Below are 17,536 nucleotides of genomic sequence, written 5' to 3'. Positions count from 1 at the left end.
AATTTTGATTAAGTGGTCCAGACGGTCATTTGAACACTCGCGTGTCAGGACAGTCAACATGAGACAAACTGTCCCCATACAAACTCTTCTCATACCATCTTTATAGAGCCTTTCTTTGATCAAGTTATACATTTCCTTACGAGATATGGTTTATGACTTCTTTTCATATTTGTTTACATTTGTAAAGATGAGGACAGAATTATTAAGACTACAGACCAAGGTCCAAAGATACCCTCAATTTTATCTTATTTTACAAGCTGTGAGGATTGCATAAGATAAAACACATCATTGCACAGTGGTGGTTTGTGCCATGGCTCAATAAAACGAAATAAAGCTCTTATTGTGTGCAAACAGGAATAATAAATAATACATTCTTTCTAAAGAAAACAAGTATGATTAGAAATGCTTTTGGACATATTTGTTTGCTGCCTTTATATTATTTAAACGATCTGCATTGAAATGTGATTGTGGCATTAGAACTGTATACAGAGTCTGGTGTAGGTTAAGGAGGTCAGGTTAGATTTGGAGTGTCAGGCTGGAAGCTGCCAGCAGCACCAACAGACTCATGTCTCTTCACATATTTATGCAGCAGCTATATGGACCAAAATAGCCGACAGCAAGAGAGGCCTGAGTTTCCAAGCAACCCAGCTGAGAGCAGGAAGATAAGGAAGTGATGTGCTGCAGGGTACACTCAGTCTGCTGTTTGCATGCATCTCCTCTTCACCCCCCTCTCTTTCTGTGTGGGGTCCTGAGTGAACCGGATCCGGTGAGAAATGTCGATGAGCTTTTATTGCGCTTGATGTGTGACACCGGAATACAGTTGTGAAATTATGTGCCAGCTGAGGATGCATAATAATAGGACCGTTACTGGGATTATATTAGGGGTGTTACACCTGGGCCACTCTCCTTTCCTGTGCTGTGAATACTTTATCACATCTAGACTAAAAAAGAAAAAAAAAAAAAGCCAAACTGCGGCCTTGCTTGAACAGACAAAACAAGCATATTTAATGTATCCATGTCCCATCAGTTGTTGTTAAAACTAATGTGGTTAAGCAAAGGATTGGCCATTTGGGGCTCTTAACATCAGGTTGTGCCTGGAGAGCTCGTTGCGTCAGGTGCTTTGGCTAATAATTGATAGATTTGGAGAGGCGGCGTGTGGTGGGTTCACAGCTGGCTGACTGCGCTCCACAGTCCCGTGTTTAGTGACTGAAAAGCTCCAAGCATGATTAAATAAGAGCCCCTTTAAGGGACAAAACTGGACATCCAAAGCCAGTATTGACGGCCACCATGAAGGCTTTGCTCACCTTCGTGACATTTCTTGGCTTCTTCACCCCCGTGACCGCAAAGCCTAACGCTGGCTTGAAAACCTGGGGTCGCTTCAATAAGCTGCCCTATCCGGCAGACAAGGCTTTCCTCTATGACACCTTCCCCAAGGACTTCATATGGGCGGTGGGTACGGCCGCGTACCAGGTGGAGGGCGCATTCGAAAAGGACGGGAAGGGGCTCTCCATTTGGGACACTTTTACGCGCGGCGGCACCCGAATGATCACCGGAGACGTGGGCAGCGACAGCTACCACAACATCAACGCTGACATCCGAGCCATTAAACAGCTAGGGGTCAGCCACTACAGATTTTCCCTGTCCTGGTCCAGGATTTTTCCCAACGGTACCCGTGGCAGTTACAACGAAATCGGCACCAACTACTACCGGACACTCATTAAGAAGCTGAAGGAGATCCGCGTGGAGCCGGTGGTCACGCTCTACCACTGGGACCTGCCAGACCACCTGCAGCAGACCCTCGGCGGATGGAGCAACCCGGAGCTCGTGGGGATTTTCAAAGACTACGCCGATTTCTGTTTCCAGGCTTTCGGGGATGACGTAAAGTACTGGATCACCATCGATAACCCCTTTGTGGTGGCGAGACACGGATATGGCACCGGAGTGGTGGCTCCCGGGATAAAGACCGACCCTGATCTTCCATTCCGGGTTGGACACAACCTGCTCAAGGTGATTCTATGTTGTTCCTGTGTGTATGTGTGTTTTTTAAAATATCTAAAATATGTGCTTACATTAGTAAAACAACTTTAGTGAAGAGGATTTGAAGGGGTCATTTCTAAAATAAAGAAATTACCTGTTTTGTAAGTATTCATTTGACTCTGTAGCCAATCCAATACTTAAAGCATCTTTACGTTACATTTTCTGCTCTCTGGGCCAGCTCTCCCATAAAAAGGACATTTTTAATGTCAATGAGACATTTTAGGATGATATAAAGTCATATAACAGTCACTTTACCAAAAACTGACTGGCGCTTATGCCTTGTGAAGGGAATGTTCTTTCTCAAATTCACTTGATATCATTCAGGGGAGATATTTTTGACAGAGTACAGGCCAACAAATCTAAAAAAATTATAACACTTAAACTAAGATTGCCTGTAGTATTTATTGTAAATGACTTGTTTCCATCCAACCTGTCAGTTTGGGGCATAAAGAACACTTCTGTTAATGGGAAATGCATTTTAAAGCAAAAAAGAAAAAAAAAAGCTAGATGTAGCAAATTTGATACAAATTAAAACTCATGTATGCCATTATTTCCCAGTTTAGTCTTTAAAGGGTTACAAAAGTCTTTTTAAAGCAAGATCTAGCCAAGAAATTGCAACAAAAATATGACATCACAGTATTATAAAGAAATTTAAATGGTCAAAAAGGACTTGATTTATTATATTGCAGGTACAATCACACAGAGTCGTAAAGATACTTGCAAAACATGTCATTATTTTATATATAACGTCTTTGTAAATCCTGCTGACTACACGTTAGTTCACAAATAAGCAAAGCTATTGCAGACAATAACCTCACAGAAACAAACATCTTACTATGTTGATTGTTTTCTTAATTTTTCTCAGCACCATGAGTAACTCCTTATCATTTTCTGCCTGAGGATCTTTACCGACCTGCTGACAGCGAAGCTCATGGCTTTGGCTCGCCATGCTTATTTGGATTTGGACTCTCTTAAAAATTATGTATATCTTTTTTATGGTCTTGTTTACTGGAGTGTAGAACGTTTCAAGATGCTTGAAATGTATGACTTACATGAAGACGAAGCGGGTGGAGCAATGACAAGTTTTTTTCTTTAAAACTGTTAATCTATAAACTCCATCATCGTGGATAACCTGATTGTGTAGGAACGAATATTTGATCGAGCTGCTCTCATGAGTAATAATGTATTTGTTTCTGGGCTGCTGTGAAAATAATAAATCTCAAGGCCTTATAATATTTAATATTATTAATGTTATATTTGTTTTGTGTCATCCTTCCCAGCATTTATGCCTACATCCCATCCACCCATCTCCCCTCTTTTTCTGTGCTTCTCCCTCCTCCAGGCTCACGCAGCTGCTTGGCATCTCTACGACCGCCACTACCGTCCACGACACCATGGCAAACTGTCCATGGCGCTGGCCTCTCACTGGATCAAGCCCAGCCGCACTCGCCTGGAAAGCCTGAGAGAATGTCAGTGCTCCCTGGACCACGTCCTGGGTTGGTTCGCCCGGCCACTGTTCATAGATGGGGACTACCCTCCCTGCATGAAGTCAAGGCTGGGCTCACGTCTGCCCTCCTTCACGCCGGAAGAAAGTGAACAGGTGAAAGGAACAGCTGACTTTTTTGCCCTCTCTCACGGAGCGGCGCTGAGCTTCCATCTGATCAACGACAGCCTCAAGTTTGGGCAGCAGGAGGATCTGGACCTGAGGATGCTGCTATACTGGGTCAACACGGAGTATGACAACCCCCCCATCTTTGTGGTGCAGAGTGGTTGGTAGGTGTAGACGCTCTGCTGATTGCACAGCACCTCTTTGATGCCACCTCATGTCTGTCTCTGTTGAACGTCTTGGTTTCCATGCAGGTACGTCCTCGGCAACACCAAGACAAAAGACCCAAAACACATGTACTACCTCAAGAGGTTCATCGCCGAGGCGCTAAAGTGTAAGTCCAGTGTCGTGCATTGACATTCTCATATCAGCATAAGTGGTCATAAAAACAATGGCAACCCGATATCTTCACACTGAAACTAAATATGGGTCATCTGCGCTGTTGTGTTTGTAATCCAGCAATCGTCATAGATGGAGTGAACGTGATTGGATACACCGCCTGGTCTCTGATAGACGGCTTTGAGTGGCACAGGGAATACGGGATACGACGGGGGCTTTACCATGTGGACTTCAACACTCCTGACATGAAGAGGGAGCCAAAGACATCTGCCACCTTTTACAGGCATGTGTTCAGTTCTTATCATTTTGTGCAGGTATCTGTTGAATTCCTCCAACAGCAGAATAAGTTACTATGATAATAAAATGCTGTACAGCAGCACAGCAGAGCGATAAAGCTGATGAGCCACACCAACAACTCATTTCCACTACCTTCATGTAGTGGGAAAGAGTTGTTGAAGCTGGATTAAGAAGAGATTTAATGATCAGTAAGCACCAGTACCAAGAAATGGGATGTTTACTTTGAGATCATTGATGGAGAAGATGTAGAGAAGGTTAGACAGCACAACATATCTGCAGTAACCGTTTCATCTTGGTTCAGTTAAGGACTCTTCTCTTTTTATATATATAAAAAAAATCACAATTATGTCTTACAAACACAGTAAAGAGACACAATAAAGGAAGAAAGTTTGTGCCGCTGTCATCATTCCTACAGAAACGTCATCCAGAGCAACGGTTTCCCAGAACTTCCTGAGAACAGACCAGTACAAGGATCCTTCCCCTGTGATTTCGCCTGGGGTGTGTCAGCCAACTCAATCCAGGTGCTTGTGGGTGTTTGTGCATGTAAACTGAGCCCGGGAGGAGATGGTGTGTAGGCACTGCAGGGGGTTTTGCAGATGGATGCGGAAGTCATGGCGGGCCAGAGGTCGGATAATGAATGAAAGGCGATTAGAATGCTTGTAACACACCCAAAAAAGATTCCAGGTCTGACCAACCGTCTCAGCCGTGGGCAAAAAGATGATAGTCAATAAAATTCTAAAAGATAATTTATTGACACGATAATCAAAAGATAAAACAGTCCAGTGTCCCATTTGCGAATCAAGTAAATACACACAGTCCCAAGGCCAGAGCCAGCTATGCCACAATGCCTGTTGCACTCCACGTGTTGACTTCAACAGGGGTTAGCAACACCCTGCAAGTAGATAGCCAGTGGTCACTACAGCCTCTGCAACTCTGCTGCCTTTAGGCTGTGGCATATAATAGGCCCTGGCCTGCACAGAGAGACAAAATGAAACACTCACTATATAACTCACAGTGCAAAACCCATCCATCCCAAACATATCAGATTTCATTACATTACACAGTAAAGCGCTATATAAATACAGGCCATTTACCATTTTACACACCTGCAGAGAAAGACAAAATGACACAGCAGTGTTTGTAGTGTGGGCTATAAGTAGACCAGTGTATCAGTGCAATCAGGTACACCTGCCTCTAATTAGTCCAGCCCCATTACAGCCATTGGCTCACCAAAAATGTGACACAACCACTCCCAACCCAGTGCAACTTCAAAAAACAATATGGAGCTGAATTAATACAGGTACATTCGTCTACCATGTTACATGCTTCCTTGGAGATGTCAACTCAAGAAAATATTAACTTAACTGTCTCAGCTTTGATTCAGGGACTCACAATAGAGCTGACAATGGACCTGTTTACCTGTTTCTACCATCTGTGGGGCTGATATCTATAACATATTTAACATGACGGCTCTGTTGGACATTTTGAAGATTTATGCAGTGATTATAATATCTTATTTGAAAGTATTTCTCTTGCCCTGATCGAACTTGCATCGTGTGGATTACATTACTTCCAGCCTGCGTTTTCTATGGTGAAAGTCCAACTTAGAAACAGGGACAGTAATTAACCCTCTCTTAATCATAAACCACATGAACCCTCAGAGACATCCTGCAAAACTGCTTTGATCGTTTTGCATCGTTATTCGCACAGGTGGAGACCACGCCCACCCAGTTTGCAGACCCAAACGTTTACCTCTGGAACATCTCCAACAACGGAGAGCTGCTGAAGCTGGAGGGCTTCAGCGCGCCGCCTCTACATCGAACCCCACACTGTGCCGATTACGCCACCATCCGCCAGCAGGTTGGCCATTTTACCCACCTGCCACCTGTTTTGGCTCTTTTTTGGGTTACAGCATGTAAAGGTTTGAGGGAGGTTTCTTAGTTTCAGTGTGTATCCCTCCTCCTCCTCCCTAGGTGGAAGAAATCAGGCAGATTGGAGTAAACCACTTCCACTTCTCCCTCAACTGGTCAGCTCTGGTGCCTACAGGGGATGTGGCTCATCCTAACACCACCCTGCTGGGGTACTATCGCTGTTTCTCACGTCAGCTGCTCCAGGCTAATGTCACACCTGTGGTCACTCTTTGGCACCACACCCGCCAGCGCAGCAGCCTGCCGGCCCCGCTGGATACTGCCAACAAGTGGCTGAACAGGTCAGATAGAGCGCTTATATAAACACCGTTTGAGCTTGAAAATTTGCTCCGAATACAGAACAAATACACTTTAATTTCTATGAGTCATGGTTTATCACAGCTTACAGTAATGGGCAGAGTGGTGTGATATAAAAGCAAACATGCGGCGATGTTTCCAGGAACAGTGTGTCCATGTTTTCACCTGCGTGATCGCTGACTGCTCCGTGTTTTCTCTTCCTGTAATAAAGAGATACTAAAACCAGCAATCCCAATATTTGAAAGTCTGATGTGCTGGCATTTTTAACTCCATTAGTGACATCTGACGTTGTTTTTAAAGTAGAATGATAGCCACCATTATTATTTTTTGAAATCACATGTAAGTGCCTGAATGTTGTCACTGTGCAAAAGTCTTGAGCCACAGTACATACTTATACTGTGTATATACTTATTTTTTATTAGATATATCAGAGCAGCAAGATTACTTCCATTTCAGTTTCTTAATGTAGATATTGTTTTCCCTTGTAACAGTAAGACTCCAGAGGCCTTTGCAGACTATGCCAGGCTTTGCTACAGAGAGCTAGGGGCCTATGTGAAGATATGGATCACCCTGAACGAACCAAACGATGAGATGGTGAGCTACCCGGAGGGCCATGAGATGCTGCGGGCTCACGCGCTGGCCTGGCATGCTTACGACCGCGAGTTCAGATATGCACAGGGAGGAAAGGTCAGTGAAGTGCTGGTTCTGTGTGGACCAGGGGCGGATCTAGAGAAGCTTTCTTAGGGTGGCATGAGGGTGGCAAAGAAATCAAATGGGGTGGCAAAATCAAAGCCTCCCCCCCCCCCCCCCCCCCAAACACATATGCAGGTGGTTACATATGGTTAGAATGATTCAGTAAGCATACACGTTTTTCATATAAATATAGTCTATAACTTAATTATTGTCTGTAGCCCACATAATTACACACTTTAGTTACATAAAACATGTGAGTTTTGATGTTATGTACTGTATAGCGTGTATAATAAATAAATATGTAGCCCAATAAGTATAAAATCCAGAAAGCTACACAACATGGGGCGGTTCGTTTACAAAAACAAGTCTAACTTAAGTTTCACACTGTTTTTTGTTAGAAAACAATCACATAGTTACAGCTTAAATTACACAAAATTTCAGAAATCTGCACTGTGATGAACAAAAATTTAAACCTAATTTTTCATGATTTGTTGGATACTGGAGACTGAGGTCTGAAATACAAACGGCCATTTTTGACTCCTTTTGAGTTTACGTTTCACCCTCAGATTGTTTCATTTTATTTTTTCCCCCTTGCCTTGTTTGGTATCTTTTCAGCTCAACTGAATTTAGTTATTTTTTTCACTGACATACTGCATTAGTACTACTATTACTATTAATAGTACTATTACTGATCTGAAATCACACAAAGAACTTAAAATCCTAGTAGTATTTTTTTTACTGTAAAAAAACCCCACAGACATGTTGAGTACATTTTTATAACTTGAATTGCAAATATAAATTCTGTATATGTTTACAAAATGTACAGCTATTTATCTAAAAATGCAGCCAATACACCTGCCAGGTTTTTTTTTTTTCATTTTCTACAACCATTTAAAAATATTACTAAAACTAAAATGAGAGAACAATCAGGTTTTGCAGTAAGATGCCCCACAAATGACGTGTGCCAGTAAAAAAAAGTTTAAAATAGTCATGTGATTTGGAGGTGCAGCGTGTCCGTGGACCACAGAGGGTTAATAACACTCACCTTCCTTCCATTTCCAGAGTGCAACATCCAACCACCTGTGTAAAAGCCAAAATTCCCATGGTGTTGTTCAAAATGTGCTCTGGCACAATCATAAGCATCGCTTGCTACTAAAAACAAGAAAAAAGCAGGTCCTGCTATGGGCTGAACCATTTATTAATGGTGGTGGGGGGGACGGGACACTATCCAATATATTCAGTTTTAGCATTTATATTCACTGTTGACTGTAACTACACTCAAACTGTTAATGCTATCTTATTTTCATAAACAACACTGTCATATGTAAAACTGGGGTGGCACTTGGGGTGGCAAGGGATCATTTTAGGGTGGCACTTGCCACCCCGTGCCACCCTTCTAGATCCGCCCCTGGTGTGGACACCAGGAGAAAGAAATATTCTCAGATGCTCACCTGAACTTGGCATGCTTTGTGTAATATCAGGTGTCTCTGGCTTTGCATATGGACTGGGTGGAGCCGGCATTTTCATTCAGCCGAAAAGACGTGGAGCCGGCTAAAAGGGTTTTAGACTTCTGCGTCGGCTGGTTCGCAGAGCCAATCTTTGGCAGTGGGGACTATCCTGTGGGGATGAGGAGCTGGCTGCGGCAGCTGAACTCACTCGAGTACAAATCCTTCATTCACAGTGTGGTACAGTTTTAAAGCCTTGTGTGTAATAAGTGTACGCAGTTAAATTTTAGTTATATTTTATGTGCTTCCACAGACTGCCAGTTTTCAAGAAGGACGACAGACAGCTGGTTAAAGGGACGTATGACTTCTTTGCCATCAGCCACTTCAGTACCAAGCTTGTGACTCACGCCAAGGAAGACTCGTACGACCTCACTCCTCTGGACACTCCACTCTGTTTTAATATGACTTCAACACTATCCAGGCTCATCAGAAATTATTTATTAACTAATAGGAAGTTCTTTAGTCACTCTTATTTTCTACATCTACAGATACACCTACACAGCAATGCTTGAAGTCCAACACATGATTGATACCACGTGGATCATGTCCCCAAGACCTGTCGTGCCCTGGGGACTGAGGAAAGCCCTCAACTGGGTAAGACTGTTGTGATGGTTGTGGTGTGCAACCATCTGTTTCCCGTTGCAGTTATGTGTTTTCATACTGAGTGGATGAAAACTTTCAGGTCAGATGTTGTTTCAGTGTAATAGCAGCATAAGAGGCTCTGTTTTTTTTTTGCTCTGTAAGGTGAAAGAGCACTACAGCGACGTGCCCGTCTACGTGATGGCTAACGGGGTCCAGGAAGATCCGGCCCGCTTCAAGGACAGCCTGAGAGTTTACTACCTGTACAACTATATCAACGAGGCACTTAAAGGTGAGACTTTTTTGTGGATTAATGTCATGCAACTTGTGTACAATCCTGTAGAGATAAAGTCTTCTCCCCTCTGTGGCCTCAATGCAGTTTAATTATTAGACAGCTATTTAGGTCACTGATCCCAGCTCAGTCAGCTGACTTGGACCCACGTAACTGCAAACACAAATATCAACAGAGATGCACGCACAGTCCACGCTGAAGTTTTGAGTCAGGTCCCTGCCCTTGTAAAGCTTACTGTGTTACACCAAAGGATGATATCTTGTAGTGTTGCTGGAGCCACATTAAGTTTATTATTAGTCATTTTTTTAAGAAAAGCGATGGGAGAGACATTTTCACATGCACTTTGACTTTTGCCAAAGTACAGGAAATAACAAGAGCACTCAGACAGCACAGCTCCACCCAAAGAGAAAGAGCTATACTTAAACTTTGTTTTATGCTGATGTCAGCATTGGTAATATGAATGTTGTACTGAAAAATAATGTCTTAAAGAGCTCAAACACACAAAGTGCTTATGTCCTCCAATCACTAATATGTTGCTTTAAAGTTTGGAGATAACCATGGAAACTAAGGGTTTTTCCTCATTTTTGTGACCCTGATTTGACCTATGACCTCGAAGAATTCTATAATAAAATGGTGTATTTAATTATCTTTACCCTTATGACTGGAGCAGAACTGGCTAAAATCTTTGGCTTCTATAAGATGTAAAAACTTTTAAAAGATATATTAAGATATATTCATGCAGGGTGTGGTTTTGCAAAACCTTATGGAGTGACATAAGGTGACATAAAAAAGTGCGCTCTACTGCTCTCACTTTGCCGTTTGATATGAAATATTGCTCAAGAGGGTTTGTCGAAATTATTTTTCAAGATCATTTGGCCTTGGGCGTCAACAGTGAAGGTCGATGTCAATTGCTTAGCCAACCTAGGCTGGAGGTTATAGCTAGAAATGTTTTTTTACTTCACTTGGTTGGACAGCTGTTATCTCAGGCTGTAAGGAGAGCATTTGTAGGTAACTTATTCTTAATACGGCGACAGCATCTATGCTTATTTGGTCTTTTTCAAAGTAGTTTATATACACAGGTTAGAGCAATTTTTATTAAGCTCCTGAAGCGCAAATGTAGAGCAATATCTAGCTGCATATGTTTGAGTTAATGAATTATAGAATAACTGTAGTATTTATGTGTTGTTGGCTGTATAGGGCATTAATGTTTTATTTACTTTTATTCATACTGAATATCTGAGGTTGCAGAAGACTGGGTGGTAGAGAAAGATGACTGGGAAAGTACAGCTAAGGTGCTGAGGTTCCTCTCTTGGATAGGGTGCCAAGAGAGGAACTGTGGTACTCCACAAGAAAGTCAGGAGCAGCAGAGAAGTGTGTGAGGTAGGTGAAGGACATGTATGAGGACAGCGAGACAGACAGGTTTAAGGTGGGGGTGGGATTAGGTCAGAGATTGACTAAGTTTATTCTTTTCTCCTGTCACTCAAGAGGAAAAGACAAAGACCTCAGAGAAGATTTATGGAGGCTTGTAAGAGTTTGAGATAGAGTCAGATGATCTGTTGTGGTGACCCCTAAAGGAAGCAACCAAAAGAAGACTCAATATCTAACATGCTGCCTTTCCTCCTCTGTCCTCCACAGCATACACTCTGGATGGTGTAAACCTGAAGGGTTACTTTGCCTATGCCCTGAACGATCAGAGAGACCCGGGGTTCGGCTTGTATGGCCAAGTCCACGAGGAAGTCATTGTCAAAGCCTCTCTTTCCAACTATCGCAACATCATCGAGCATAACGGCTTCCCGATTCAAGGAGCAGAGCCACAGCTGTGTCCCAGTGTGGCACCGCCCTGCCGTAGCTGCCACGTCCTGGGCAAGAGTCCTGTGATGGGCTTCTTGATTCTGGTAGGTTCAGGGGTGCTGATCACCCTGGGCCTCATTATTTACTATACAGCCAAGAGACACAAGGAATGTTACTGATGGCAGGAGCTGCTTCGACCAAAAGTGTGCTTGCAGCAGTGCAGTCTGTTCAGACTGTAATAGTTTGGATTTGATGCTAAAGGAGGTTTGATTTAAGACATGCTGCAATCAGCCTCACATTTTAGGCTTTATATGTCACTAAGTAATGCTGGTGTTAATAAAACATCTCTATTTTAGATAACCTTACGTCTCCAATACGTCTATTTGTTTTCATTGTATGGAGAGAGTGCAGAGGATTAACAAGTTCACAAATAATGGTCTGTCCAGGGTGACACATTCTTTCTCCAAGACGAGTACTAAATAAACAAAATTAAGCAAATGCTACAAGAACTAAGAAGTGGCTGAAAGAGAATCACAAATGAAGCTGCGCAGACATGTTAGAGTTGGGATCAAAGGTCTGACAGTCACAAAATTAATTTTGATTCGCAGGACACAAACCGCATTCATTCCACCTCTAAGTTACTTTGAGTTTAACAAGAAAGATTACAGGACAGTGAGCTTTTAAAAGACATGTAATTATTTATTTGGACACTTAACAAAAAGTGTAAATTAAGCTCTATAATTCAGCTTTTTTGTATTATTTGCATTAGTTTGGCCATTTTTGTTAGTGCAAGTGAATCTCTGTTTGTGTGTCCTGAAGTAATGTGGTTAGAGCCCACAGTTATATAATTACATACCTGCAGCACACATGCTTTGGCTCACCCTGGAAACATGTTGCATTACGCCCTTGTTCCAGCTGCCTTTACATACAGTACGTACAGCTGTGAAAAAGAAAGTTTTCACAGGAGTCTATGCAGGCCTGTGAAAAACCAAGTACACACTACACTCTAAGTGCACTTCCACAGGAATAAAGTAGGTTGCAAGAGTAACTCCTCTATAAAAGCAGAAATTTTGAGTTTGATGCTCTGGAGCACTAAGCTGTGCGTTTACACGTGTACAGTTTTCCCAGGAGTGGCCTACAGCTCAGACTCATAGTCCTCAGTTAGCAGGTTAAATGTTAGAATTCATGACAATACAATTAAAAAAAGGCTGAACACATGCAGCGTCTTTGGAAGGACTGCCAGGAGAAAGCCTCTCTAAAAGGAACATGGCAGCACAGCTCAGATGCATCTGAACAAACCACAAGACTTCTGGAACAATTTTCTTTCGACAGGAAAAACAAAAATGCAGATGTTGGTCATGCTGCACAGCATTACTTTTAACAAAAGCCAATTAGCATATCAGCTCAAACACCTCATACCAACTAGTGGAGGGCTGATGATCTGGGCTCGTTTTGCAGCCACAGGACCGTGAAGTGGCCACAAACTCCTCTGTATGCCAAAGTATTCTGGTGAAATTAGGACAAGCAATAGGACAACGATCCCAAACACAGCAACAAATTTACAACAGAGAGGCTGAAAAAAGAAAATAAAGTGCTCCAATGACCCAAAGTCCACACTGAGGCCTGATGGAAATGGTGTGGAGGGACCTTCAGAGAGCTGTGCATACATGAATGAATGTATCACCCATCTGTAATTGTATTCACCCTAGTTTGGGCAATCTTGTTATCCATTTACTACAGGCTGACTCATCCTGAAATATGATGCGTTACATCCCCCTTTGCTCATACGTACCATGCATCAATATCTCGATTTCAGGTTAAAAAAAAAGGCTCAGTGTTTATGATAATCATTATAGATTTGGTCACATCCATACAGCATACAGATCAGAATATCTGTAATCAAAGCAATTTATTGTTTTGTTCAGTACAATGTGAATTCCCCCCCCCCCCGGGGTGGTCATCACACCACCCCTATTAGTAGTTTACACGACTACACAGAGAGATCAAAGTTTACTAACAGCGTTTAGCGCTGAGGGTTTTGGGCAACTACGCATAAAGCCAGAAACTGTAAGACTTATTGTGGAGTAAACTGTGTCAGCATCACCACAATGCCTAAAAAGAACAGAAGCCTGTCTCAAGTCCAGTGAAAGTTGTGGAGGCAACAAAGAAACGCAGCTGTTAAACTCCTGACCAGAAAAATATCGGTCTATTTAAAGTCCACTTAAAGTCAAAACATCATCGCATCCAGACCATCTTCCATGAACTTCTTGTAGATGGCCATGAACTTGGCAGTGAACGCCTCCAGGTGGTAGATGGCTTTGCTCCCCAGCTGTAGTCTGTGCTCATAGTAGGCTGCAATGTGAGCCACCTCCGTCTTCAGCTGCCCATCACAGTTATTAAGCAACTCTTTCACGAGACACTGTTAGAGGAATGAACAAGGACACTTTTACAGCCTCTTCATTAAAGACAACCACAAACTGCACTTTCACAGGAGATAACGTGAAGTAAACGATACCTTCATGATAATCTCAGGAGGGATGCAGTGGGTCAGGAGCTCATACAGTCTGGCTCGGACCTCCAACAACCTGGAACAAACACGGGTGGGAATTTTCATCAAAGTATCTCCACAAGTTTGATCTCTAACAGAACCAAATCTCTGTCACATGTACCTTTGAGGACTCTGCTGGCTGACGATGGCATTAGCCGTTTCTCTAAGATAAACCTCCCAGTCTGTCTCCGGGACGTCTTGGTCCACTGAGAATGGATACCTGTGAATAATAAGATATGCTAAATAAGTATGTGTTTAGGTTTAATTCCAACATAAGAAAGAAAATAGTAAGTTTTGCCACAACTTACTGCTGCACTCGGCAGGCTTCGCACATCAAAAGCGCTTTACGGAGGTTGCGACCAGATTTCTCGCCGATTTGCTTGGCCAGCTCAGGCGGGAGGACGAGACCCTCCTTTTTACAGACGGACGTAAGAATATTACAAACCTTAAAAAACAAGAATACAGCAGAGAAAAAGTTACTTTAATGAACAAAAACACAAGTTCCAAATAATGTAGATTAGTAAGAGCACGCCAAAAGACACCAAATTCGTCTCACCTCTTCTGTGCTCGGCAGAGGAACTCTAATCGCCAGACAACGGCTCCTAATTGGCCCGATGACTTTGGATGTAGAGGTGGAGCAGAGGATGAGTCTGCAGGTGGCCATGTACTTTTCCATCGTCCGACGCAAAGCGTGCTGGGCATCCTTCGTCAGTCTGTCCACCTCTGTTAGCAACACCACTGAGAAAAAGAAAAAAAATAAGGGTGCCAATTGCTAAATAAGTGACAGGTAGATGCTGTGACTTCACAGAGCTAAATGGTAAATAGGTGAAATGAGTTCACAGATAAAACATAATCCCGCAAGTCTACATTTTTACTCTTAACGGTTAAGTCTTCATACATTTGACTACAGGCTAAATTAGCACACTTCTACCTTTGAAGTCTCTCTGTGTGCTCGACTGGATTTGCTGAGACTGTGCCACAGTTTTGATCAGCTCTTGAATCACCACGCGGTCCTGGTTCCCCGCATCACTGTACAGCACAGAACAGAAATACAATAAACAAACATTAAAGCTGAAGCAAAAAGGCCTTTTATAGCAACTATAGTTGTCACATGTACTGGAGGGAAAAAGTAAAGATACAGGAGTGCAACTATCAAGTAAGAAAATCTCCTCACCTTGGATTTACTTCCAAGTGATAGTTGCTGGCTATGGTGTTAATCTCAATTTTCTTCTTTGAGGGAGCCTGCAGACAAAAACCACAAACTGGGAAATCAACTAAATCTTTAAGTTGTAAGTCTAAAAAGTTGAAGATTGATCAGAGATGTGACTCTAAATACAGCATGTGAAAGGTGTATTTTACAGAAGTTATTCGCTTGGGGAGAGTGATTGTTTAATTATTTTCCCTCTTACCACAATGGTCTGGTGCTCAATGCGAAGCTTTTCCACCCCAGGACCGTAGAGCTCCCTCAGCAGACACATGATGCGAGTCTTCTTGCCTGCACCTGATGGACCGTACACCAACAAGTGTGGGAAGTCACCACCCTGAACCTGAAACATTAACACAAAATTTGTAGTTTTTCTTTCTTTTTTCCTTGTGTTTGAAGTTTTTTTTTCTAAAGAATCAGACATTATATCTTTGCTTTTAAATATTACCAACATTGCGTTATGTTGCCAATGAGAGCAACACTGCTCTGCATGCAAAGAAAATGTGACAACTGTTATTAAACTTTACTTTTCATTATCTACAGTATATTATATACCTTTTTATATTACTTTTTCTTAGCTGTTCTTGTTCAGGAGTTTACGTCAACTCATGAATTATCAAGGTCATGTCATGGTTATTTTGGGATTTTGTTTCTCCAGCGTAAAAACGTTGTGCAGTATACATCTTAAATGACCAAAACACAAGACAACAACCCAAAAAACAAGAATTGGGTGAACAAGTTTAAATTTATTTTATTGATGGTGCTGAAGGTTAACTTCAGACCTATTAACTTCTCATTAGTTATCACAGTCGACTACAACTGGTAGTTTCTCTTTGCCAGCATAGAAAGGATTTGTTTGACAGCACTCATTGGACTGACCAATACTCAGAACAATGTAAAATGCCAAAGTCAGTAATTGAAGATGTGCCAGTGGTAGCGGTACACTGCACAGAGTGGATGGAATAATGGAGAAGGGGGACTACATCCAAAATCTAGATGGTTGAAACTTGGACAAAATTGGGTGCTGTAACAGGACAATCATCCTAAAAATAAACCAAAGCTGGTTTGGAAAAGCAGGCTAAACTACTAAAAGCTCCTGGCTAAACTGAACCCTTTTGTGGACTATGCTTAAAAGCCGGGTCCATGCTAGAAATCAACCAATTTAAATGAACTCTTCAGAGATGAGAGAAAATCTAAAATAAATTCAAACTTTTACAACCAATTATTTTTAAAGTCATAAAAGATATGCACCATGCAATCATTCCAACTTGGAAGAACAATAGTTTGGATGGATGGATAGATGGATGGAATGATTAAAAGCTCAATATTACCATTACACTCATGACCAAGACGTCAGTGGATTAAATTTTCTCACCAAAACTGTATGTTTTTGAAAACACCATTTTCAAGCATTCACATGAATGGAATAAGAAACACAAAAAGTATGAATAGTACCTCCTAAACGATGAACATATGTGAACAAGCACTTCAAAAACACAAGTTGTGTGTGCACAATACTCTGTCTAGGAAAGGATGGTGTGTGTGATGTGTATACAGAAAGTGTGAGAGGATGAGATCATCTTTAAGCGGATGTGAAGCCTTATTAAAATGGCATTTGCTCCATCAGATATAGGGATCTATTTTCCCTCTTGGTCAATACTGTGAGGTTCTGGCTCCATTATAGTGTCAAAGTGGAACAAGTTGCACATAGCTAGTAACGTCCACGATAGCATGAACGGGGTTGTTTTACAAGCTGTACACAAAAACCTCTTAACCAGCTCAGTAAATCCCCCCACAATTGTCTTGCAAAGCTAAACTTGTCGATCATGCCTGCTCACATGCAGCATTATTTACGACGCTACCGCCAATCTGAATAAACAGCCATCATGGAGGAGCTTATTTCTCTTACCAGGTTTTTGAGCTGCGCCGCCTGCTCTTTATGAAAGTCCAGTTTCCCGAGGGACGACGGACGATATTTGTCCACCCACAAACTCATTCTGCTATGGATTCAGTAAAACGTTACAGTCGTCCGTGTTGACAGCAGACACACTCTCCGCTTGCTAATCTCCCGCGAAATGTTATTCACACAGCAACCCGCGCGACTGGTTCCTGCTCGGCTACGGAGAGACGGAGAGGACAAATCTGCTACAGGCGCGTAGGTAAACCGGAATTTTCATTGCGCAAAAAAACAAAAACAAAACAGATATTTTTTTTTTATATAGGACTCAGTAAAATAACGTAACTCAGTAATTCAATAATCTGTGAATGCGCTAAAATGTGATTTTTTTATTCCCTCCACATTCTAAAATACACTTTATATGTGATTTATTTAGCTTTTTAGCTACTACTATTGAGAGTTCTGTGGAGTCACACATTCGCAGTCAGCACATTTGTCTTTAAAACTGTGTGTAATTCCTCTA

The 17,536-nt window shown here is 42.1% G+C and overlaps 2 protein-coding genes across 2 annotated transcripts; one reads left to right on the top strand and one right to left on the bottom strand.

The window, feature by feature from the left end:
• Positions 1–1,154: 1,154 nt before the first annotated feature.
• Positions 1,155–11,734, top strand: kl (klotho). Its single transcript, XM_085470433.1, has 13 exons — positions 1,155–2,007; positions 3,380–3,810; positions 3,898–3,977; positions 4,103–4,265; positions 4,695–4,800; positions 5,990–6,139; positions 6,253–6,488; positions 6,996–7,191; positions 8,679–8,857; positions 8,956–9,063; positions 9,191–9,296; positions 9,447–9,573; positions 11,209–11,734. Exons 1-13 carry the CDS (start codon positions 1,288–1,290, stop codon positions 11,541–11,543), a joined length of 2,937 nt encoding a protein of 978 aa, XP_085326559.1. The 5' UTR covers positions 1,155–1,287; the 3' UTR covers positions 11,544–11,734.
• Positions 11,735–13,235: 1,501 nt separating this feature from the next.
• On the bottom strand, positions 13,236–17,235 carry rfc3 (replication factor C (activator 1) 3). Its single transcript, XM_085470432.1, has 9 exons — positions 17,026–17,235; positions 15,322–15,459; positions 15,087–15,154; positions 14,844–14,941; positions 14,469–14,650; positions 14,221–14,357; positions 14,034–14,132; positions 13,880–13,949; positions 13,236–13,783 (listed from the first exon to the last, which is right to left on the bottom strand). Exons 1-9 carry the CDS (start codon positions 17,110–17,112, stop codon positions 13,592–13,594), a joined length of 1,071 nt encoding a protein of 356 aa, XP_085326558.1. The 5' UTR covers positions 17,113–17,235; the 3' UTR covers positions 13,236–13,591.
• Between the last annotated feature and the right edge of the window lie 301 nt (positions 17,236–17,536).

Source organism: Copadichromis virginalis, linkage group LG10 (assembly GCF_057382275.1).
Source record: "Copadichromis virginalis isolate Kocher_CV1m ecotype Utaka linkage group LG10, C_Virginalis_male_GT1.1, whole genome shotgun sequence".
Taxonomy (NCBI): Eukaryota; Metazoa; Chordata; class Actinopteri; order Cichliformes; family Cichlidae; genus Copadichromis; species Copadichromis virginalis.
This window is presented reverse-complemented; position numbering and strand designations above follow the sequence as displayed.